This window comes from Rhamphochromis longiceps, linkage group LG18 (assembly GCF_057381845.1).
Source record: "Rhamphochromis longiceps isolate RC_006_pf linkage group LG18, R_longiceps_female_GT1.1, whole genome shotgun sequence".
Classification (NCBI taxonomy): Eukaryota; Metazoa; Chordata; class Actinopteri; order Cichliformes; family Cichlidae; genus Rhamphochromis; species Rhamphochromis longiceps.
Genome location: NC_140574.1, coordinates 3,302,845 through 3,327,183, shown reverse-complemented (window position 1 = coordinate 3,327,183; position 24,339 = coordinate 3,302,845). Strand labels below are relative to the sequence as shown.

The 24,339-nt window shown below is 43.1% G+C and overlaps 1 protein-coding gene across 4 annotated transcripts in view; it reads right to left on the bottom strand.

The window, feature by feature from the left end:
* The window catches only part of dnaaf11 (dynein axonemal assembly factor 11), a 34,750-nt gene that overhangs the window by 3,584 nt on the left and 6,827 nt on the right, over window positions 1-24,339 (bottom strand). For all 4 annotated transcript variants that reach the window (XM_085388906.1, XM_085388905.1, XM_085388903.1 and 1 more), the window contains 5 exons: window positions 15,202-15,279; window positions 14,086-14,151; window positions 13,516-13,585; window positions 8,742-8,837; window positions 8,200-8,294 (listed from right to left, as the gene is read on the bottom strand). In XM_085388906.1, the coding sequence (XP_085245032.1) occupies window positions 8,200-8,294; window positions 8,742-8,837; window positions 13,516-13,585; window positions 14,086-14,151; window positions 15,202-15,279 (405 nt within the window). The remainder of the gene's footprint in view (window positions 1-8,199; window positions 8,295-8,741; window positions 8,838-13,515; window positions 13,586-14,085; window positions 14,152-15,201; window positions 15,280-24,339) is intronic.

Here is a 24,339-nt window from a genome sequence, read left to right as displayed (position 1 = left end):
GTAGAGAAAGAGAGCGCCTTGGCCTCCTCCACTCCTCCTTCATTAATACATTAAATAAACAACAGCCTGCCTCTACAAACATTTATCAAAGGATGGTCAATGAATTTAACTGTGTTGCTCAGCTGTTGAAATGCTCTCTTCACTGCTGGATCAGCTGTGAGAACTGTTATTATAATGAATCCCTGCAGAGCTCCAAACCTCCTCCGGCATTAACATCAGCACAAAGACGGCACACCAGGAGCTTCACGGGATGTTTCTGAGGCCCAGCAGCTCCTGAAGGTGTAATGTGGAGGTGACTCAGACATTTGATCCATGCAGTGTGTGAGTAGAAATGTTCACGCACAGTTACACAAACTGACGTGCCCTGTTTCTCTGTGTCAGGAAACACGTTTTCCTCTCGTACAGAGATAAGGTGGTGACGCTTTAATTAAAAAAACGAAGTAATTAATAAAAAGGGCGAAGCTCAGACTGTAATAACAGAGCTGCTGGTGGATGAAAAGGATTTACTCAAACATTAGGATTCTCCAGCAATATCCACGGGAGTCTTACAGGAAGTCAGTGTAAGTCTGGAGTCATTATAGTGAATATCGGAAAATCCTGAACATGGTTTTAAGATGCTCAACGTTTGGATTTAGATTTAAATCTTAGTGAAAATGGACGCAGGAAGGAGAGCAAAATGTAGAGTTTATGAAACGTACAAAAAGAAAATGATTTCCTCAAAGAATCAGTTCAACCTTCAAGCTGTTTGAAAGCATCGGCCTGGTTCACCTGAGCAGTCACTGCTGTTCCCACGCTGGTAGTTTTAATCTGCGTGGCAGCTGACCGGCAGGTAAACCCACCAAAAAGCAAGAAAATAAGAACGATAACAGAAAAAACTCCTGACTGTACCAAGAAACGAAGCACCAGCCGCTATCAGGATTAAAGTGAGGGTGATGCGTATGTGCAGTTGGGACAGACCACCATCATCCCTGACGATCGAGCACGTAGCAGTTCATCACCTTCACGTGTCTGCTAAAGAAACTGTAAAAGTCCTCCTACCTCCTCCGGTTCTGACCTCTGGGTTCTCTGTGAATAACTTCTCTCTTTCTCAGGATAGTTTTCCTCACTGTGAGGAGAAATTCACAGAAAATATCTGAGTTCTCAGAATCAGCAGCAGCAGCTCCCAGTTCTGAGAAGCTTTATGAGAACAGGAGAATAAATCAGCCATCGTTGGTGCTGATGCTGCGCAGAAACACTCAGGTTCCCAGATTTAATGTAAAACATCAATATGAGCGCTCGCACGGATGTGATCGATGGTGCAAAGTGCACGTGACGCTCAGTTAATAAACCTTTTTTCACCTATTTTATTGGTTCAACTTTACTGGAGTTGGTTACAATCAGTCACCAGTTTACTGTAATATTTGGAATTATGTTCATTGTGTATCAGAAATATTCTGTGGAAACAAACTGACTTCATGTGTTCATTATTTACTGTTGTGTTCAGTGTTGTTACTCAAGCATCCATAAATTCATCTCCGGGGGTCAATTTTCCACATTATCTGTTACCATCAAACCGAAATGATCCAGCTCCTCCTCTGAACTCATCTCCTCCATCTTACAACAATCAAGTCCATTAACCCATCAGATCAGTTTATAGGACGCCGGCTTCACGGTCAGATGTGCTGTGAGCAGCAAACCGTCTCCGGGGGTTTCTCTGATTGTGTTTGTCGAATTAACCGCAATGTAACACGTCACTGTGGGGACACAGACACACAATGACACTCAACAACTGGGTTAATCTGACATACCAGTTGATGCTAAATTGTTCCACTCGTGTGTGCACAAATTGATTTTTTTCTCCCTTTCACAATAAAAGTCCTAGCCATGGCTGCTGTGCTGCTGGAGTGCACAGAGGAATCACCCTGCTTAAATGTGAAGTAGAAGACATTGTGCCTTTTCTCCTCCCATCCTCCTCGATCAGTCACAGCAGATGGCCACCCCTCCCCAACCTGCCACTGGTTTCTTCCTGTTAAAAAGGGGGTTCTTCCTTCCCACTGTTGCCAGGTGCTTGCTCGTAGGGGATTGTCTGATTTTGGGGGTTTTGCTGTATTACTGTTCGGTCCTTACCTTACAACAGAAAGTGCCTCCAGTCAACTGTTGCTGTTATTTGGTGCTATATGGATGAAATAAAATTGAATTGCATTATTTGTGAGACTGTTGCAAAGCAAAAGTCCTTCTTTATGTTGCTGTCTGAAGAATTCTGTTTTTCATAACTAGTTCTGTTCTGTATTTTGTAGCACACAGACAACCATTCGCTCTCACATTCACGCCTATGGGCAAGTCAGAGTTTCCAGTTAACCGATCCACACTAACTGCATGTCTTTGGACTGTGGGAGGAAGCTGGAGAACCCACGTATACACGGGGAGAACGTTCAAACTCCACACAGAAAGAGCCCGGCCTGATGGTGGAATTGAACTCAGGGCTTTCTGGCTGTGAGGCAGCAGTGCTAACCACCGTGCTATAATACCTACAAATAAATGTTAAACTGAAAGGAGAAAGATTAAAAGACACAATCTCAATGTCTTAAAGAAAAATACCACAAACTGACCCAAATTCTGGTCTCCTCTTGATCCAGTCCACAGTGTGGAGCGTATGCTCTTCCAATAATTAGGCTTCCTTTTAGTAAAATTTTCCAGGAAGAGCGTTGCTACTATAATTTAATCTTCTGCACAGCAGCTGACAATAAACATCAGAAGGACGCAGGAGGAGGACGAGGAGCCCCTTCATTACTCTCTGCATTCTCCCGCCTGTTTATTAAGAGGGGAATAAAGCTGCCAGAGGACTGTAGAGAAAACACACCGCGTCAGGAAAACCTCGGACAGAGAAAGCAAGCGTGTCGAATTTCAGAAATGAACGTTTAGTACATTTGATATTGTGGTCAAACAGGTTTGTAAGACAGGATGTTTCCAGAGTCCATCAACAACCAAACCTGGAAAAATATGATCATAATGTGGAAGAACTTAATGCCACTCTGTCACAGTTCCCCTTTGCTTAGCTCCACATGCACAATATCCTGCAGCAGTGACGTACCAGTCACAGCAGCTGCTGGGAAATAACAGCTCCCTTATAGACGCCCAGTGAATCTGCATTTGGACTTAGAGCTGTCGGCTGTTTTGTGTCGTGTTGGAATATTTTTGGTTTTCATTTAGTTTGGCTTTATTCCCTCATTTTTTAACTCTGCTTTTTTTGACCCACCCCGCCCCCAACCAGTCCTCCTGCACCTCACTTTGGTTCTGCCACATTATTCTTCCTGTTAGAAGGGAGCTCTTCCTCCCCACCAATGCCACGTCGATAGGGGACCGTCTGATACTGTGATATCTTAACTGATCACAGAGGGACTCAAACCAATTCATCTCCAGTCTGATTCTGTAAACAAGGTTTCGTATTTTTCAAGTTTGGCTTCCAGTCAGCGCCTCACCGTGTGTCTCAAATATGTTTGTACATATGGGTCAGACTTGTGCACAGGTGTGCTCGTGTTCTCCCATCAACTTTTCTTTCATAAACTTTCTTAGACCTCGTTACGCCTCAGCACAGTGTTTATAGATGTGAATACTGCAGAACCGAGTAGAAATGCAGGAAACTTTGGAAGTTCATGAGCTCTCAGAGTAACCTGAGTGCTGATGAAGTCTGCAGGAAAATAACTATGACTAAGCTTTTATCGGACGGAGTTCCTGCAGGGTTATCACTCTCAGTTCGGTAATGGGGATGTAATTGAGTTGTACTCAGCCACAGTAACAACATCAGCGGGTTCTGTTCAGTGTCTGCGGCCACCGATCCACAGAGGATTAGGTTTTGGAGTGGATGTGAGGTGATGTCACGGGTCTGATCTGAACCCCATCGGCTCACGTTAAGATAAGAACCAGGCTAAACGAGTCACGTGGACGCAGAGAGACGAGGTTAATGCGCAGATACCGAGCTTCTTCCTGATGTGGACTTTTTTGATAAGACAAAAATATGATTTAAACCTGAGTGCAGATTCAAAGGCTTTAATGGATCGCTTGCAAACACACATTACAGCCAGTTTTTAAAAGCCTTGTGCTGAACTACAAAGGTAAACTCAATGTGGGACAGAAACGTTTCGGCTGGAGGTGGTACTGCAGAAGTGTCCATGATGTTCTGAGCGGCTCCGTGTGGAGAGGTTCAAATATCTTAGAGTCCTGGAATAATGAAGGATGAGAGCGACAGACGGTCTGTTGTGGTGAAAAGAGAGCTGAACGTGAAGGTCGATCTACTTTAATATGCCCACCTATCGGCTGTGGAAGTCCATGTCATGTAGATATGGGCGCATAGTGCCCCGAGAGGTTTCATTAAAAGATTAGGTTGATTTAGAGGAACAACCTTTACTCCAGAACTCTTTTTTCCGACAGAGATCTGCCTCACTGAAATGAAAACTGTAAGTGTCACATTTAGAAGAGTCTGGAGTCCGCTGTGCACAAACAGCCTTTATTTTAATTTTGTTTTTTTAATAAAAAGATTAACGTGAATTATGAACAGCTGACGGTCCTCTTTTCAAATATGGAAAACAGACAGATTTCAATTAGAAGCAATTTTTAGAAGAATAGAAAATTAGAAATGAGATTAAATCAGAGAGCTGTCAGCCTCTGCATCAGTGCAGGTACTAGCTCAGCCTGGATGTGAAAGAGAATAAACAACCCTAAGTATTTAAAAAAAAAAAAAAAATAAAAAAAAAATAAAAAACCCTCCCAAATACTGATCTAGAAATTTCCAGACTTTGATTTTGGGGGCTTTGTGGGACCCAGTTCAGTTGGTAACAGTCCAGATTCACCATTTATGGGTTCAATGATGGATAGAAAGGAAATTCTTCTCTTTCCTTGAACTGCGAACACAGTAAATACATTTAAAACTGTAATGAAAGAAAGAGAACAATAAGAAATAAAAATGGAGCTGCTAGTCCCGGGCCTCCTCTGCCCAGCCTGGTTAGAAAGTCCAACATGGCTTCCTGTCATTGGTCACTCATAGTGGAGGTCCTCGTGGGTACTGAGGCAGAGAGCACGCCATATTACCCGCCTGGGAACATCTAACAGGGTTCTAACACCACACACATCATCTAACAAGTTTCCTGCCAAGTTTGGTCACGAGGTCAGAGGTGGTGAGGTGGAAGGGTCAAAGGTCACCAACTTGACTGGGGTGCCTAAAATGTTTGAATTTTATTTGCCAAATTAGGTGGAGAATTATCAAGAGTTTAAATTTTTCTGCTTTACGTGATCGGAAATCAGAACTTTGGATTTTGGGAAATAAACAGTAATTTAGCAGCTGTTAGACTGATTACTTCATTTTTGAGGGGAGATAAAAAAATTTTTTAATTCTGTTTATCTGCAATTAATGTAACCTCAGGGAGTTTACTATAACAACCCAGACTGGGCTTTCCAGGTGACCTTGACCTTTAACCTTTCAGATCCACTTATCAATGGCGCTGTGAGCCGAGGGTCTGAGATTATGTCTGAGTCTATTTTACACTTAGTGCTGCCTCGTGCCATCAAGAAAATCCATTTCAAACCCGATCAGGGCCTTCAGATCAATTTCCGCGCACACCCGAGGCAGAATACAGAATCTAAAGGCCCAGGGGTCAAAGGTCACGCCTTATCATATCGAAACTATGCAATAAGTCAGCAGGAAGCAGCGGAGCTCACCTGTCACCTTAGCATTTATATCGAGAGTCCAGGACTGCACTGGGACTCTTTATGGAGTTTGATGGGGACAGATGAAGGACAGGAAGCGACTCTGTCATAAAGCAGTAATGATGATGATGATGGTGGCGTGGTGAAGAGCACACCTCCAGGCATGCAGAGGGAGCGGGGGATCAGTTACACGGCTCTGCAGACTAATGTGGTCATTAAGAGGTGAAGCTGAGCTCAACCTCAGTGAGAGCTTCATCACCTCACAGAGGAAGAGGAGCTGCTGATCGTTCATGTTTCAGTCAGTGAAGATGAGACAAACACAAAGACTCCAAATCTTCTCTCCTGACTCTTAAAGTTGCACGTTTACAAATTCACAACTTTGACCAGAACATAGACTGTATATAAAAGATGATCTACACACATTTTGGACCTTTATGGCCATCTTGCTCTGTTGGAGCCACATCTCCGATCCCTCTCCTCATTTTTAAATCTCACACAAACACTGAAGGGCAGAATTTTTAATCACCTTAAAGAACTGAAACATACATGTGTGTATATTTCAGCCGTGACCACACCTCTCTCATATACTGAAAGTAAAAATACACCTGCTCTCCTCCTGATGTATATGATTGTGATTTTTACTGAAGCACAAGCTTCTCAAATAGTCTGCAACAGTCATATTATTTAATAGATAACTGCATGAAAACAGCACAAACAGTCCTGCAGTTCAGGGTCTCCAACTATCTGACAGAAACACAGGAGGGGGATGCAGATGCTGTCTGAGGGCAGCTGGAGGCTTTTAAATAGAGACAAGATATGAAAAAGGTGTTTGCTGACTCAGGTTTGTTCCTTTAACTTTATATAAAATGATTAAAAAGTGTAACAGCGGTATGTTACCAGAATGGTGAGCCAAACCAGCTCCAAGTGCTTCAAAGGACAAAAATGGTTTAAATTCAACCAAAAATAATTGTAATTGTTCTTTTCTCTCAGAGTGGGATTTGGGTCACATTCACAGTTTGGTGGTATGCAGCAGCTGTTTTCAGCAGCCTGCAGCTAAATATGAGCCCAGCAGCACAGACACGTTTCACTGTGGAGAATCCTCTTCCTCACTTCCTCCCAAGTGTAATGATGCCGCGTGGGTCAAGGTTATCTCCGCCCAGCACACGGTCATCGAGCAGGGAGAGCGCCATCATGAACACGGCTGATAAAATGAGTCACGCTCAGTGTTTAAAATACAACAGGCATCTGTAATCAGGGCAACGGGGGCCTGATGAGCCAGAGGTGTTTAAATATGTGCGTATTAAACTCGAGGCCAAACTCAGACTAACACCACAGCCAACAATGCTCGACTTCTTTCACACAAACACAGACCAGCCTGCAGGCTGCACCTCTTTATGCCCTAATAGTATTATAAACCTAGTATTTCTGACTGTTTATCATCTATTACCATCACAAATAGAAAGTTGTATGTATCACATAACATTATTCCTGCAGTTTAAGAAACTAATGCCCAGTTAAATTTCACTTAATCATCAAATCACAAATCAAACAGTTTTTTCAAGGTGCTCAAAGTAAAGATCTTACAATATTAAAGAGAAAACCTCAATACAGTGTATCAGCAAGCACTTGGCGACAGTGGGAAGGAAAAACTCCCTTTCAACAGGAAGAAACAACCTGCAGAACCAGGCTCTGGAAGGGCTGACCACCGTTTGGGGTGAAGGAAGAAAGACAGGACAAAAGGAGGTCAGTCTGCACATACGTTACATGTGATGTATGTGCAGACTGACCTCTGCCTTTCTGTCAGCTGTGATTCATTTCTATGCTGATGACAGACAGATAAACCTGCCTATTAGACCCTCTGACACTCGCAAACTGAGTCGGCTGCTGAGAATCTTTAGCATCTGGTTTAATGGTGATCTAAATCTTTGGACAGTCACACAGCAAAACTAAGGCAATAATGTTTTTATTTCCATTAGGAAGCTAAAAGGCATCCTGCAGTTATTATAACAGCACAGTCCAGACCTTTCACCGATGATAAACATGTTTTATTTTGGAGGAGCTGTTTGGTAAATCTCTTCTTTTACTTGATGTTTAATAAAGTCACGTGTAAACATGAGCCTGCAGACACCACCGTGCAGATGTTCAGTACTTGTATTCGTCTCTTGTTGCCCTTCATGTTGAGCCGTTTGACGTACTTTGGTTCTTAAAGGTGTTTTTCAAACGTGCTCTAAAAATACTAACTTACCTTCACAGAAGTACTTCACCCCAGCGTGGCCTCAGTTTGTGAAACGCTGATGTGCGCTGCACTTTACACCAAAGATTAAAGGTTGAATTTCTGTTTTCATCTGTCGCGGTGCTTAAAGTTACGTCTCTTTATCTCTAATGTCTTATTCCATCCTTGCATTTGCTTTCTTAGATCATCATAAAGATTATTAAAAAGAAACTGGAGGTTAATATTTGTTTCCTTCCTGTCCAACAGTGTGTGGATGTGTGATCATGAGCTCTGTGCACTGAAGCTACCTTTGATCATCCTCCGATAAGCCGCCGCTGCGTCTGTTCTGACGCACTCTGGGTGGACGTGGGACGGTCTTCGTCACTTTGATTTCACCTTCAGCCTGAAAAAGAAGAAAAAGACGACACAAACAGCTTTCAGTCTTTGGTTTCTGAACTCTTTACCGGCGCTCTGCTGCAGGATTTAACAGCCATATGGAGGATTAATAGCAGCAGCTGCTGCGATGCTGCAGCATCAGCACCTGTTTTTCTTGTTATAGATGCAGTAAAGAGTTTCTTTATTAAAACTCTGAGTTTAATACGACTGATCTTCAGAGGAACAAGTGAAAAAAGAACAGGGAACAGTCGTAGGTCCACACACAGTCAATCATCAGCGCTCAAACTGTAACAGGATAAATCACTGTAATCTGACTTTTTACAAAGCGTCCCAACCTTTCAGAAAACATCCCAAAGAAGCAAAAGTTCTCTGTGAAGTTTTGCAGCAGCCTTTTAACCTCTTCCTGCTGCAGCGTCCCGTACCTGGCTCAGGTGTGACATGTACCTGTACGTACCCTGGGCATTGTCAGGAGGAGGTGTCCGGTGGTTTGGGACCTCTGAGCCGTCGAGCTGTCGGGCTTCACTTCGGCCGGCAGAACCACCTGAAATATCTGCAGAGTAAATTATTCACAACTTTAATTAGTAAGATTAATGCGCTGATCTGGCACCGACGCCATCCCAGTGTGTCAAATGACTTTAATCATTAGCGGGTCTTTTTATAGGTACGCTTTCCAGAAAGGACTCGAGAGAGAGTGACCAGAATAGCTCCAAAACAGAACGGTGGCGATCAATCACAGGAGAGGAAGCCTATGGAAACCAGAATCAAGCATGTGGGACGACAAATCGGGCATAAAATTGGACTTTTTCATTTTTTCATTTAATTCAATTTGATTATGAGGGGGAATGTGAGGAAAGCCACACTAAGGAGGAAAACTCTTCAGCTGCAGAGTGTGAGACGTGTCTGATGTGATATACACTCCTCACAGATGGCTCCTCCAGTCAATTCTCCCCGCTCTTCTCAACGAGTTCGTATTAAAAACGAATTTTGAAAGCCCGGACTGATGTATCACTGCGTAAATCACCCCGCCCGTCCAATCAGGACGACCTCTGGCACACAACAGCCATCCATAAACACTGTAACAGCTTGAAGTGCAGCCATGACATTCAGGAGTCTGGCAGCGAGAAGAAGAACTCAGAAGCTGCAGGGCTCCGAATTCATGAGGGAAAAAAGTTCATCGTGTGGTGAAACAGCTGTTTAACCAGGCTTAAAGCAGCAGAAGTCAATGCAAAGCAGCAACATCTGGGGCTGAAAACGACGGCTGCAGTTTTATACAGTCTTCTCTGAAGACGTGAGAAAAGTCTTCACAGGACTCTCTGCAGCCGTGAGAAAAACTGAGTCCACCGCATCTGCAGCAGGAATGACTAACTTCTCTTTTTCAGTACTGACAGTGATGTGATCAGTGCTCACGTCACTGTGGAGGAGTCTTGGCCCTTTTTTACAATGTTGGTTCAGGTCATTGAGGTGTTCATGGTCAGCTCACTAACGTACATCTTTACTACTTTCACAGGAAAGGATTGCTGGAATAAACAGAACTGGAATAAACTACTATCAAGGTTAGAGCGTGCAGTGCTCGGAGAAAAAGCAGAAACCCGAGAACTCTGCATGTTAGCATCTTAAGAGTTCATGGCAGTACAATTAGAAAAAGACTGAACAAGTTTAGCTTGTTTGGAGGGTTACAGGGAGAAAGCCTCTTCTCTTTACAAACAACATGGCAGCACAGATTAGAGACGAGACAAAGTGGAGATGTTTGGAAACCAAACAGTTATCAGGACAGACTGTCGGCATGGTGGAGGAGGCTGATGACTCGAGCACCTCGCAGTCACAGCGTTAACCATGAACTCCTCTGTATGCCAAAGTATTAAAGAGTCAAATATGAAGCTTGGCTCAAAGTGAGTCATGCATCACGCCATGAACACAAGCACAGCAGCAAGTCTACAAAGAAAAGAATCAGTGTTGCAATGACCCAGTCAAAGTCCAGACCTCAACCTGAGCTGTGCATAAATGAATTCACTCAAATCTCAATGAACTGAACAACTGCTGTAAAAAAGGTGGGCTAAGATTTCTCCACAACGATGTGAGAGACTGATGAAGTGATGATTACTGCAGGTTATTGCACTGAAAGTGGTTCGACAAGTTTCACGGGATGGAATCGGTTTTTCACACATGGCTTCTGCATTTTTTAGTTGTTAAATAAATGACACACCTAAATATGTCAGGTGCTGTTGTTCATATGACTGAATACATATGCAGTAACTGTTTTCCTCAGAAATCAATTCCTAAAAACATAAATAAATTAGCAGCTTTGAAAGACGTGGGAGAAAATGCAGTGGATGCGCAGGACGGAGGCTCCTGTCACAATAAACCTGTCAGACTGCAGGAAACCTCCAGCAGGGCTGCAGCGGCTCCACTTCTGCTGCAGGAGACTCGACTGATTACTGATCGTGAAGGTGTGTGCTTGAACAGAGCACATTTGTGGTGCATTTGTTCTGGACAGCTGCCATTTTTACAGAGAAAAAAAACAGTTTCCATCTGGGAAATTAATTCATAGTAGGCATATTAAAACTCTTTCCAAAAATACCGACGTCACATAGGTTTGATGATTCAGCAGATTCTGGAGGCCTGTTATGTTCTGTAAATCTGCTCCTCCATCTATCACACGTTCCCGCTGCTCCCAACAAGCAACATCACAGCAGTCAGTCGTCCGTACATCCTCCACACTGCAGACAGATCTCTGCATTAACAGGCAGTGTTTCAAAACACAGCGGAAAACTGAGATTGTAGGAGAAAAAGAGAAGAGCTCGAGGAGGTTTGGTCAGAAGTCTCACTTTTACTACTTTATAGCAGCTGGGTGAGCTCCTCACTGCTCCATGCGTTACATGATGATATGGGCCACACACCTTTACAGTTCTTACATGCTACCTGTTTATTTAACATTTGTCTTCCTGGTTTTATTCTTCTTCCTTTGTTTGTTTTACATTAGCATGCTTAATATAACTAAAGGTGTGCCACAGGGTTCGGTTCCAGGACCACTGCTATATTTGATGTATGTTATATATTTTTACATATATAAACAATCCTGGATATTATTGAAGTTTGTTTTTATTTACATTCCAACTTTTTCAGAACTCTCTTTGTATTTAGGAATTAATACTGATGACCCTCTTCTTCAGGTCACATTCAACTGGTAAATGAAAGTCGGGCTGTCCTTTGAGATGAAAACGAAACTTCTTTCTTGCACTTTCATGGCAGTGATGGATTATGAACATGTTATTTATACATGTGCATCTTCAATGCTTTCATATGCTGGGTCTGTCGTGAAGCACTGAGATTTATTACCAACCTTAAAGCTCTGTATGTAAACTATGTGCTTGGGCCCACACGTTCTGCAAAGACACTTAAAAACACTTAACCTTAAAAACATTGCAGATTTTTAATGTAAATAGCTGTGTTACTCTGATTTAGTAAAAACATGTTGCACACTTACACTTATGCTACCTCTGCCAGTCACCTCAATGTCAAAATATGAAGCTACTGTAAACATACACACAGATTTTAGAAGCACCAACTTCTCAAAATTAATCATATTTTTCATCAGCGATTGAATTTGAAAACTTTAGTTCTCAGTTTCTGTTTGCAGACAGAAATATGTGCATTCATCTCAGACCTTCTCTGGCTTTGTGGTGCTGCTGAAAGGGGAGCTGCTCCAGTTTGGTGTCGGCCTGCAGCGAGTCTGCTGCTGCCTGCAGTCTCTGAACTCCTCACTGTGAGAAATCAGAGCTGCACTATGCAGGACATACTGCTTGGTAAGTGCTTCCTGTAAACTTTAGAGGCCAACAGATATCTGCAGTAAGTACAAATACCTCAAACTGCAAGTAACATGTGCACAGTTACCTCAACTCAGCAACACGGGAAAAGATTTGCTGATTTGTTCGTGTTTGTGCTCCTAGAGCCTTCAAAATTCACAGGTTTGAATCCCAGAGCAACATGGAAATACGTTTAGGAAAATCTTCATCAAGAACTACTGTCGCAGTGCCCTTGAGCACAAGGACCTTCACTGGCTGACAGCAGCAGTCTGTGGTTAAACTGGCCTGCTTCCAGTGTGAATGAGAGGAGAATGAAAGTGGAGTCTGGAGCTCTGAGGACACGAACCGGTAACAAACAAAGTGAACAACCAGAGGAAAGCAAAGACAAAGACTCAGAGGTCTGACTGAAGATCGAGGTGAAAACAGCAGCAGGTGTAGGAGCAAAGACAAAGACAGGAAGTCACGTCAGAATCTAACCTTCAAACAGGAAGTGACTAAGACACAAAAACACATGAACATTAAATATGATGACAAACATGGGGAAAAACGACCAATCTAAGAGGCACCGACCAAGAACTGTGCACAAAGAGCTGCTTCTGAATATTTACTATTATTATTCACTTTTCTTTGGTTTTAAGATGCACAGCAGAGTTTGGACAGCTAAAATTCTCTTACACTCGTCCAGGTAAAAATTTCACATTGTACTGAGTTGGCTGTGACATGTTTTCACTGCACTGAATCATTTTCTTATTCGTTTCTGAATGTGATGAATCTCGATTTTTGGTGCCAACAGCATGAAAGCAAAGCTCCAACCTGCCTCGTATGAAAGGCTCAGGCTGCTGCTGGTGTCATGAGGTGGGGGCTATTTTTATGCTCAAGCTGAAAGCATCTCTCTTTGACTGTCTCACAGTAGTCACATGGCCTCCACAGTCACCACGTCTCAGCCCAGCAGAGCAGTGTAGGGCTGTGGTGGAACGAGACATTCACTTTAAGGATGTGCAGCTGACAAATCTGGAGAAACTTTGTGCTGCTGTCATAAAAATATGAACCAAAATGTTTGAGGAATGTTTCCAGCTCTTTGACGAATCTACGCCACGAAGTATTCAGACAGCTCTGACGGGAAAAAGTGTCCAATCAGGTACGAGTAAGGTGAGCGTAACTGTGACTGTGAATATCTGCATGATGGAAACGGTGGTGAGTGAGGGTCTGAACAACAAACTTAACAAGCTGACAAAGACTTAATGACTGACTCTAAGTGGCTGCTGCTGCCCTTTATGATGGAAAAAGCCCCAAATTAATGGATTTGTTGTAAAGTTCAGAGTGTGCAGCCAAAACTACGCACAGGCTAAACTTCAAATTAGGCATCACCTAATCTGAAAGGTCACCAGTTAATCTGAGTATAAAAATAAAAGCTTTACAGCGCACCTTTCCCTTGACGCTGACTCTGGCGTACGACGGCTGCACGTCCACATCGATCAAAGAGGTGTCCATGTGTCTGTGCAAAGAGGAAGGTCAGTCATTATAAACACAGACAGGTACAGACGCTGATCAGCTGATCGGGTGGAGAGTTTTGGTCGGACATCTAAAAGCCCGTCTCTGTGAAAGAAGCACCGTGATGGGTTTTCCAACCTGAGCTCCGACCACAGTTTAAATCAATTTGACTCGATGTGGCTGCGGTAAATCGGATTTGGTGCAAACAGCCACCACATTAGACAGAAACCAGCTACACAACACACACGAAGACAAACCATGACTAGACACAGATCTCATTTACAGCAAGAAGTTACATTTTAAAATAAAACGAGGTACAGCTTTTTCCTTTATCGATATCTAAGGTTCAATATTATTTGACAAAACTGAGAGTAACTCTGTGTCTCACCATTAAATATGGATTGATAAAACAGGTCTGTTCGCTCAGTCCATTTGAACCCCTATTTAAGACATGATTAGTTTTTAACTTTGATAAATGAAGCTGCAGAGAGTTTGTGCTCCTACCTGTAAACTTCCAGGTCCAAGATAATCGTGTTGTTTTCTTCATCTTCTGTTAGACAGAAATCCAGCCTGTTAACAACACAGAGAGCAACAACCCAGATGTTCAAACCAGGACACATGACACTGATTCTTAATGTAAACACTGCTATCTACACCGTGCCTCCACAGACTGTATATAATAGATGGACAAATTATTATGAAAGCTCAAAGACAGAGTTTTTGTCACCACGATGTTCATTTTTGGAGCCATAAGTGACAGATGACTGAAGATAAAGTCCGATCAGTAGACTTCCTGTTGGTGCCTTCCAGTCCTGTGATTCTAGCTGCGATACAGACATCAACTTAAAATCCAAACAGGGTATTTAGTTAAAACCATGCAGGCTTAAAAAGGAGAAAATTAGCTGTGGAGACCCAAACTGTTGTTTTTTTTTTGCAGGAGGCTGTAAATGTGTTTCTTTTTGCTCTAAAGTTGGATGTTGTGAGACGACCCTGACGGTGAGGTTGGTCAAACCCACATTATTTTATGGCTTAAACTTGTTTCTGCAGCATGTGACGTTCCCGGCCACTCGTTTGCATCTTTACTGAGCTGGCTGCTACGAGACAGGCTGCCGTGAAGCACGGCGTGCTGTCGCCCCGCTGCAGTAAGGTGATATATCACATAAAGCATATATTCCTGACCCGAGCGTGTCCTCAGCTCAGATTACCAATGAAATCAGGCGCGCTTTAAGGCCTCGACCCCTGTGGCCTTGCTCATGATATAAACCATTTGGATAATGGAGGAGGAGCGGGGTTGCCTGCAAGCGTTCATGTTTTTCCCCAACAGGACGACAGCAAGTGGACCAGAAAAAGCACCTGATAAGTTTTCACCTGCCTCACTGAGCCAAAGTAAAAACATGACAGATATGAAGAAGAACTGTGATAGAAACTGTGGACCTGCAGCGCTTTCCTTTATAATTGTTTCCAAAATACAAATTGAACCTGTTGATCAGTCAGGGCTTTAAAATGTTATACTTAAAGATCTGATCCCAATCATCTATGCAGCAAGTTGTCATGTATTGCTGCAACAAACATGCCATCACAGTGAGGATGGAAAACCTGCTTCTGTTTCTCGTTTCGTACTTGGGCTCATTGATATTCAAGACTCGTCCGTCAGCAGTGATCAGCGTCCTCGGGGCCTTCGGCTTCTTCTCTTTCCCCCTGCAGAGAAACAGCGCAGTGTGAGCAGATCACAAATGAAGTCAGGGTGTTTAAACAGTGGACTTACAGGTGACAGCACCTGGAGTCATAGTACCTTGGAGATCAAAGATTGCCCTCCCCTCCAGGAGCATCCTTAGAAAAAGAAATATAATGTGTAATGGAGTATGTTTGTGTAGGCTGAAGCCTGGAAACACAGCAGTGCAGGCACCTCGAAGGCTGAAAGTCATGAAGTCAGTATGAACGTAGTTTAACCTGCCTAACACAGGGTGAAGAACCCCTGCAGGTTCAACACCAAGCAAGATTATGTGGAATAATCTGAAAAACAACAACAACAAAAAAAGAAACTACCGATTAATCTGAGTGAGCCTGAAGAGGCGTGAGCCAAAAAGTGGTAGCTGCAATATAAAAGGGCAAAAGAATGAACGGTTCAAACAGGTATGATATAAAAGCTCTAAAAGTGTGATTTTAAAAAAAGGTGCTTGCTAACAAATTATTCTCTTCACTTGTCCTGAAAACTGAAACAAAACTTTTAGCTTCATACAGAAATATCAGATTAACATTGGAAATAGCTCATCAAAATTATAAATAAAAGTGGAAATTATTATGGAAGTTAAAAATATGAAAAAAGAAATTAAATTAGCGGCTAAACATGAAGTATAAAAATTTTAAATAACTACATAAGATTGTGAAAAAGCGCATAAGTTGAATTTGCCAGTTAAAAATACGGATAAAGAAATGAAATAGCTAAACACTTAAACAGCTAGCTAAAACCATTACCAAATGAAACATAAAAAACTGGAAATTATCAGCTAAATGTTTTGCTAGCAGTAAAACCGTTTGCTAAGTGTAGCTTAACAGTAGCTGCAAGCTAAAATTATTAGCTTATTATTATTATTATTATTATTATTATTATTATTATTATTATTATGGATGTGGAAAAACTAAAGACTGAGAAAAGTCCCAGAGTCATCCCTTCGGTGTGCTCTCATCACCATCTGCCGCACAACCGGTCGCTCAATTAGCTGCGAGAAGCAGACGGCGACACGAGCGCTGACGGGGAAACACACACCTCATATCAGCCTGTCTATTAGGCCCACCGAGCAGCAGATGAACCTGTCAGCAGTCCAGGTGGGTGAGTGTTTAGCGCTCTGCAGAGGGTCGGCCGCCGCGACCTCCGCAGCCGTACATCAGCCAAGGAGAGGGAGGGAGGCAGGAGAGGGGGCGACGGCGTGCTTGAGGAGGCTTCGATGTGCTGAACCGGAGGATGTCAGGTCGTGGTTTTTATTGGAGTGGTTGGCTGGAGCGAGCGATAATGAGTCTAAGTGAAACTGTGGAGAAGCCTCGTGGTCATCTGTGTGACGGCCCTCGAATTGTAAGAGTCGAATCAGCGGGGTTCAGAAGGCGAGGTCGTCACATGGGTCACGCAGACTTCAGAGAGTTCCTGGAAGTGCTTAGCAGGTCTCTGAAATGTGTGAATATACAGAGAGAGGGTGAATGCTGCCTCTGTGACAGTGCTCTAACTGTTAGGTTTATAAATGGACGCTTTATCTTCTCGGTTTGTTTTTATAGCTGATTAGACAGTTTTACTGATTTGGCCCATCTGATTGTTTCAGGTGCACAAACTGCTTCCACTCAGGATCCGAGGGCTCCCTAAATGGTTCAAAGTGAGCGTGAAAGTGATGATTTTAGACTCTAAGAGCTTCATGTTGGGCTTTCCTTCAGCATCAGTCGGGGTTTAATGACGCGGGACTCTGACTTCCACTGGAGTCCAAAATTATGACTGCTTCCTTCTTATTTCAGTCACTTCCTGGATGTGGTGGTGTTAGTCTGAGGTGAGGCTGACAGAAATTATCCAAACAGAATGAGCATCTCCATCACTTTCCGTTCAAACAGCAGCTTTTCCCTCGATGCCACATACTGTCGACTCGTCAAGGTCCCAGTGTGGCTGCCTGAGCTGTAAACCCATAACTTCTATCTTTTTAAGGGTGCATCTGTCAAAGAGCAGAGTAATGGGGACGTCAGAGGTGACAGTTCTAGAGCTGAGGGCGATCTGTTCAGACAGCGCTCAGTTAGCCGTGCGGCCCGCAGAGAAGTCCAAATCCATGCCGGATTCACAGCTGCATTCCCCACGCGGAGGACAGTAAGGTGCTGCAGCACCTCTGAACCCAACATCTGTTTGCTGCTGTTACAGTGACACACAGCACACGGGCAAAGTCATCCATCATAGAGGAGCTGTGAGAGCCACAGACCACGATTACACAACAGCTCAAATACAGCTCGACACCAAGAAGACACCAGCACTAAAACAGATCAATATTTTAAGGTAACTTTAAATTGTTGGGTCGCTCCTTAGAATATAAAGCACCTGAGGTGACTGTTGTCATTTATCAACATATGAATAAAACTGAATTGAATTCAAATTCATTGGAAGTGGAAAAAGATGGACGGATGTTTGGATGTGCTCTGTGCAGCTTTTCCAGTTTGAGGTTTGAACTGTGAAATGGACGTTTAGGTGTTTGTGTTTTCTTATCTGGAGCAAACTAAACGCAGACACAGTGTCGTTACTCTACTGCTTTACTCTGTAAACAAAAGACAACAGTGATCTTAGATATCTGGTTTCAGCATCACTGTTTTGGTTCACTTTAACTGCTCCGAAGTCGTCATTTTACCTGCATCAGGTAGAAAAGACTCTGACAGTGAACTGCTTGTAGCAGAAAACAGGCGCACTGGTGCATTTAGTGGTCTCGTTAGTTCCCTGTAGAGTTGGAGGAGATGAAAGAGGCTAAAAGAGGGTCAATAACAAACTTAGGGCTGTCTATACTGTCATGAATAAACACCAGCCAGGCAACATCTCTGTGTGGTGTTTTCCCTCCTCTCAGACGAACAGAGCAGCCATTTAACATGGGCCCGTCTCCCGGCTGACCTTATCGCAGAATCCACCTCAGGACCAGGAAATTCATCTTTCCTGACAATCCGGTGACGGCCCAACTGCACGCATCAAGTCAGCGCGCTCTGACAGCCGTGCGTGAGGAGGCGGTAAAAACGGCAACGCCGTGTCAACCTGATTTTCTGCTTGGACAGCGCGCTGGCCAGGGATGCTGCTGTGATGTGGATAAGTAGGTGGACTATCACCTGTATCACACCAGGATTATCCACAGGTGTAACCTCACATCTTCTAAATCCAACCGTCCTCAGCAAATGACTGAGGCTGGATTACATTTATCGGCATACATTTCAAGACTGTGCAGATTTAACATCTCACATAACAAATGAAGAGGAGAGGATGTGACAGAAGCCCGACACGCTGAAACACCTCTGGGCTGATGTGAGGCGTTTCCTGTGGGCAGAGATTAAGCAGCGGGACACTTCCACAGTGTTCGTCATACACAGCTCAGCTGTTTGTGACTCTGTGGCTCGAGGTGTTATGAAAGCTAAACGCTGTGAGTCAGCGTCCACAGGTCAGCGAGACGAGCGGACGGTGGATAGAAAGGGTTTTTTTAAACCTTTGCCTAAAGCGGAAAAATGACTAAGTAAAGCAGATGTGTCAGGCCTCGCTGTGCAAACAGCCAATTTATTACAGCATCCACTGATCCTGGACCAGCCTCAGTGCTGTGAAACCTCGTTTTATCCTGAGATATATTCTCTGTTTACGTCACAGGAGCCACGACGGCAGAACTCAACAAGTTTTACTGAAACACAAAGTCTGATGTTTCTGTGCTGCCTGGAAACGACACCCAGCTCTTTGTTTAAGATCACAGAGGAAATTATTGACAAGATTTTCAAAAAAAACTGGAACTTAGTTATCCAGTAAGACCTCACAGTTTCTCTCACTGGATAGAAAAGCTTTTATTTATGTTGACAAGAATCCACAGAGCCTGTCTGTTTCTCAGATTACATGAGGTGCTGCATCAGTGCTTATTTTGCATCTTATTTAGTGATTAAATAGCTCAGAAATTAGAAAACAAAAAGTACTTTTCATCTTTAAGGCTTTATAAAAACAAGCACAGTGATGTAAGGATTAAAGGCTCTGCTAACATCGTGATGTGGAGCTTGAACCATGGAGGCTGTCATAGCGACATCTGCACAGACCTAAGGCCAGCGCTGAGCTCCTTCATCTCTTTACGAGGCTGAAGATCTCGGGGGTAACGAGCATACTATGAATTTAAATCCTGCTGATGATGCTGGCTGGAAGAGTTATTTTATTGGCAGTAATCCTGACTTATATCTCTGAAACACTCCAAAGAATAAAAAAGACACACTGTCATTGTAACATCTGCATTTTTTCACATCGTCACTTTAAAGTAAACGAAGAGAACAAAGTTGGAGGAATGACCATGTGACAAACATGCTTACATGCATTTTAACTGTAATGAACAGGTGGACAAATAGAATCACTGGAGCTTTTTGGCCTTCTGTCCTCTAAGAGACGCTGAATGTTTTCCTGGTGACCAGAGGTGCTGATTTAATATTCAGAGCCTGCAGCGGGGTTCATCGCCCTGTGAACTGGAAGCTCGGAGCGACCCCAGAGGAGCAGGCTTTGTGTGTTTATTATTCTGCACGTCTATTACATGTCAAGTTTCTCTGGATGGTCTCTAATCACAGCTACAGTTCTGCCTCCACAAGACCGAATCATGGAAACAAAGAAGAGCGAGAATGAAAATGATATTCCTCAAACCACGAGGATCTTCAAATGACTGCAAACAGGAAGGAAAAGGGAGGAATTCAACCTTCACCCAAGGACACTGCAAGGACCTGAGGAAGGTAAAAGCTCCACAGAGGACAGACAGTCAGGATCAGAACAACAGTCAGGACAATCTTTTTAAACACAGAGGCACTGAATGAAAACCTCATTAAAGTGTCTATATCCTTAAAAGAAGACACAAACTAAAAGTAGGCGGAGCTGTGTGCCTCTGATTACCATATTAGGGATATCCGCTCTCAGTGACATCACACAGATCCAAGTGTTTATTACCATCAATTCATCCATTTTATTCTGCTTATCTCTATTCAGACATGGACAGATTTTACTCTCCTCAGCCACCTCCTCTGATTCTTCCAGGATGACAAAAATCCTGTTCCCAATCCAGTTGAGACACAAGCTCTCCAGCACATATTAGTCCCGTCCAGGGTCTTCACAGGGAGACAGGCGTGGAGACCAGCTGGCAACCTCCAGTCTACAAACTGATGTGTATTTGCTGACTACCTGAGAGTGGTTGCTGAAGGTTGCTGGCAGTCCGGAGAGTAAAATTAGTCACAAAGTGGAACGCGATGCTACACTGAAAACCTCCGTCCTACTGCTTTGGTGCTAGCAGACTGTCACTGCCACCGGTCTCTCACATGGAAGACATCAACCTGGCTGCAAAAAACTCACAAAGCTGTAATGAAGTCGTAAAAAGTGCAACACAAACCACACACATGGTTACAAAAATCTGTGATTTTCCAGCTAATCTGCACCATTTTTCTCCCACAGAGGAGCGTTCACTGTAAACTGAAATAATCAGCATTTCTGAGCCTCTGCACTCTGACTGGGCTGCTCTCAGTGAGGGAAACCTCACAGCTGCAGGCTGATATCAGCATACTGACAGGGAAACTGTGTGTGTGTGTGTGTGTGTGTGTGTGTGTGTGTGTGTGTGTGTGTGAGAAAGACAGAAACACTTTGAGAAGCAGATGTTTAACACACTACACATACTCAATTAACACCCTGGTAAGAGGGTCACCTTACAGGTGAGCACTAATTACAGCAAAATAATTAGACTCATGACAGACCAGCGCTGTAATCTGATTGGTGTACAAGCAGAAGACACGGGTGGCTTGGACGAGTAGGGCCACTGCAAAGGAAACAGTCAGCAGCTATATTTTAAAGAGAGTTCGTGTATAATCAGCTAATCACAGCTCATCAGATTAACACAGGTGCCTGAAATCAAAGTCCTTTTACAAGCACGCCTCTGCCATTTTATCAGCAGTTAGTCTGAAGCCTTCACCTAACAGCAAAGAGAGAGAGCTGTAACTTTAATTTGTCCGGAGTGTGTTTAAAAAGTGTGGCTTCTGTACGGTGGCCCTGAGAGGTCAAATCCATTGCAACTTAAAAAAACACCATCAAATACTAAAATGCTGCAAAATCACACAAAACACAGCAGAACAAAAACGTGTCGGACCGGCTGCAGGAGCGACAGGCTAACAGTAAACAGCTAATAGTAAACACAGTATTATATGAATCATGTGATTGAAACACACACAACCTTGCAGCTTCTTCTTACTTTACACTGATGAATCATCAGTGTCTCCATCCTTCATGTTTTTCATCGTCACTTCCACAGCTGGGATTTTGTTTGTTTGTTTGTTTGTTTTTAATCTCCGTTGTTTTTTTCTATTTCGTTTGTGTTTTGTCTGCTTTTGAAGTATTTTTCTGTTTGCTGGTGTTTTCTTAAGTTCCAGTACATTTGACCTCTCGGGGCCACCGTACCTCTGGTCCATGTTCACACATATATATATATAATATATTATATCATATAAAGAATAAAATCTATAAACAGGAATTTAAAGCAGACCAAAAGGAAGCTCAGTATTCACACAGTTAATTTTTCTGTGCTGTCAGCTCTGAAACTGACGGGACTCAAACCGCCGTCATTTCACCCACACGACTGATGTGACGAACCACCGGCTCACGCTCTACAGCCGTCTGACATCAACAACATCCACAACATCAAAACCACGAACACGTCAGCAAATCTGCCCTGAAACACCTCAAAATGCCCCAGTTATGTCTTTAGTGTGAGTCATTAGTCTGCAGAGTGTGCGGCAGCTGGGCAGTTTGACCTTCACAGACCGAGTATACAGTGTAAACACACAGTCCATGCTTTACATACAGAACATATGAATCCCTAAAACTTAATAATTTACTGGAAAATCTGGACATTTTAGAGTCTAAATGCTCCTTATCGTTTGTAAATGACATCAAACATTTACATTTATGCAGTTAGGTCCATAAATATCTGGACAGGCGTTTTTTATGTTGTTTCCTCTTCAGGATAAGACTGAAGTGCAGACTTTCAGCTTTAACTCAAAGAGTTTATTTAAACTAGACGTTCAGAGGCCCAAAAGCTTGAATTAAAAAAAAGTATATAATCCATCAGTGTTCATTAAAGTCAGCAACATTACACATAACCTGTAATATAAACCTGCTAATTTCGCTAACATGCTAACAGTTCAGTGAAAGTGCAGCTTCCATCGTCTCCTGTTTCTCTTTATTAACTCCACTGCACACTTTGCTGTTATGTGTTTTAAAGATGTTAAAGCGTCTTCATGTTTTCTTCTTTGTTCATTCTTCCTCCAGCTGCAGTTTTAAATGTGCAGCAGCACAGATCAGAAGCTGTGACACTGCAGACTGTACAAACTCTTCTTTAGTTAGAATATTGTTCCTCTAACGCCTGTTTGTTGTATATTTAGGCTTCGGGGCTTCAGGGTCAGTATTTTTAGACATATTTCAGTAAACAGTCGCCACTGAGTCTCATCAGTCAGTCCCACTCTGACACCTGGATGTAAATCACTCAGGATTATTGGCACCTTCGAGCTCACTGGCCGAGTCATTCGTCACAAACACAACAGAACAAAATCCTCCCTGACCGCCTGAACCCGCTCGTCTCTCTGACGCCACCGCCTCACCTCGGGTACAGAACACTTTGTTCGTCTGAGAGCTCCTCATTAACCCGACAGTCTGAGCTAGACCGCAGACTCATCCTGCCCGTCAGCCAACGTATTTATGTCTGATTCATGCTGCTTCACGCATCCTCGACTCAAAATACATTAAGTGTTGTCCTGGTGAATCGGCTAACAAAGTCAACGTCACAGAAAAAAAGACAATACAGCCAAAAGTTTGTGGACAGCAGCTGCATTTCAGACAGCTGTACTCGTCCACCTGTTTTAAGGTTTTAGTAAGTCTTTATAAATGATGGGCGGAGCCATCGTGGCATCACCCATCTTGAAGCGTCTACATTAGCGTTTTTTAGCTGGAAGTGATGATATTTGGACACGAGGTTGGAACAGCTAAATTATCAGCTTGAACAACCAGCTGCGTCTACAGCCTGCACAGGTGCATCACACACTCCTGACAGAATACTAGAATTTCATTCACGACATGGATGATGGTCTGTTAGCACCATTAACTGCACAGGAAACTCGATAATCACATTAAATATCTTTATTGTGAAACTTCTGTGATTAATTTAATATTTAAAAGCTTCAAAAGAATATGAAGAAACAACTGCTATGACTTTTGTTCAAAGCATTTCTGTATTGTGCTGAAGAGAGATTGCCTGAAGCTGAACTAAGGCCAGGCTGTACTTGTTTTATAGTATTACTTTGTACCACAAGGTGGTGCAGCGAGTCAGTATAACCTTTATTTAAAGAGGAAACTCATTAATAGCACACTCTTTTCTAACAGAGCAACATGAAAAAGAAAATGTCTTGAGGAAAATGGGAACGGCTAAAAAAGAAGAGTTTAAAAACAGTGGCACACACCACAAAGCAAAGTGCTGCCCCCTAATGGTGAAAGTTTCAGTTAAAATGTGCGCATGAGGGTAATTATAAAAAGTGCACACAAGCAGACCTGAGGCCTACCAGACACCCAGCAGCTACACTCAGCATACCTGTCAAACACAGGGGCCACACCTCTAAATATAAGCCACGCCTCTAATTTATGCCAGTCAGACAAATAGTAATCTCTGACCGGCACAGAAATCCCACCATTCGGGATCGGCTGCTGTGGAGTTTTCAGGTGTGATTATAGAGACATCTGGTGGCTGAACTAGTGAATTGCATCCAAAAAACACCATATGAAAATGAGCATGTGTTTTACGTCACACAAGTAATTAATGAAGATAAATTTAGAGTGTTTTTTTCTTCCATGCACCCCCCCCCCCAGAAGTTTGTAGCGGACACTTTGAAACAGCCTGTTGACTTTCTTTTATGTCTCCTGTACAAGGCACATATTTGTTGTCTGGGCCTTACTGACCTCATTATTTCATACAGCCTGATTAACCAGTGAGTTCATTACAACAGTTG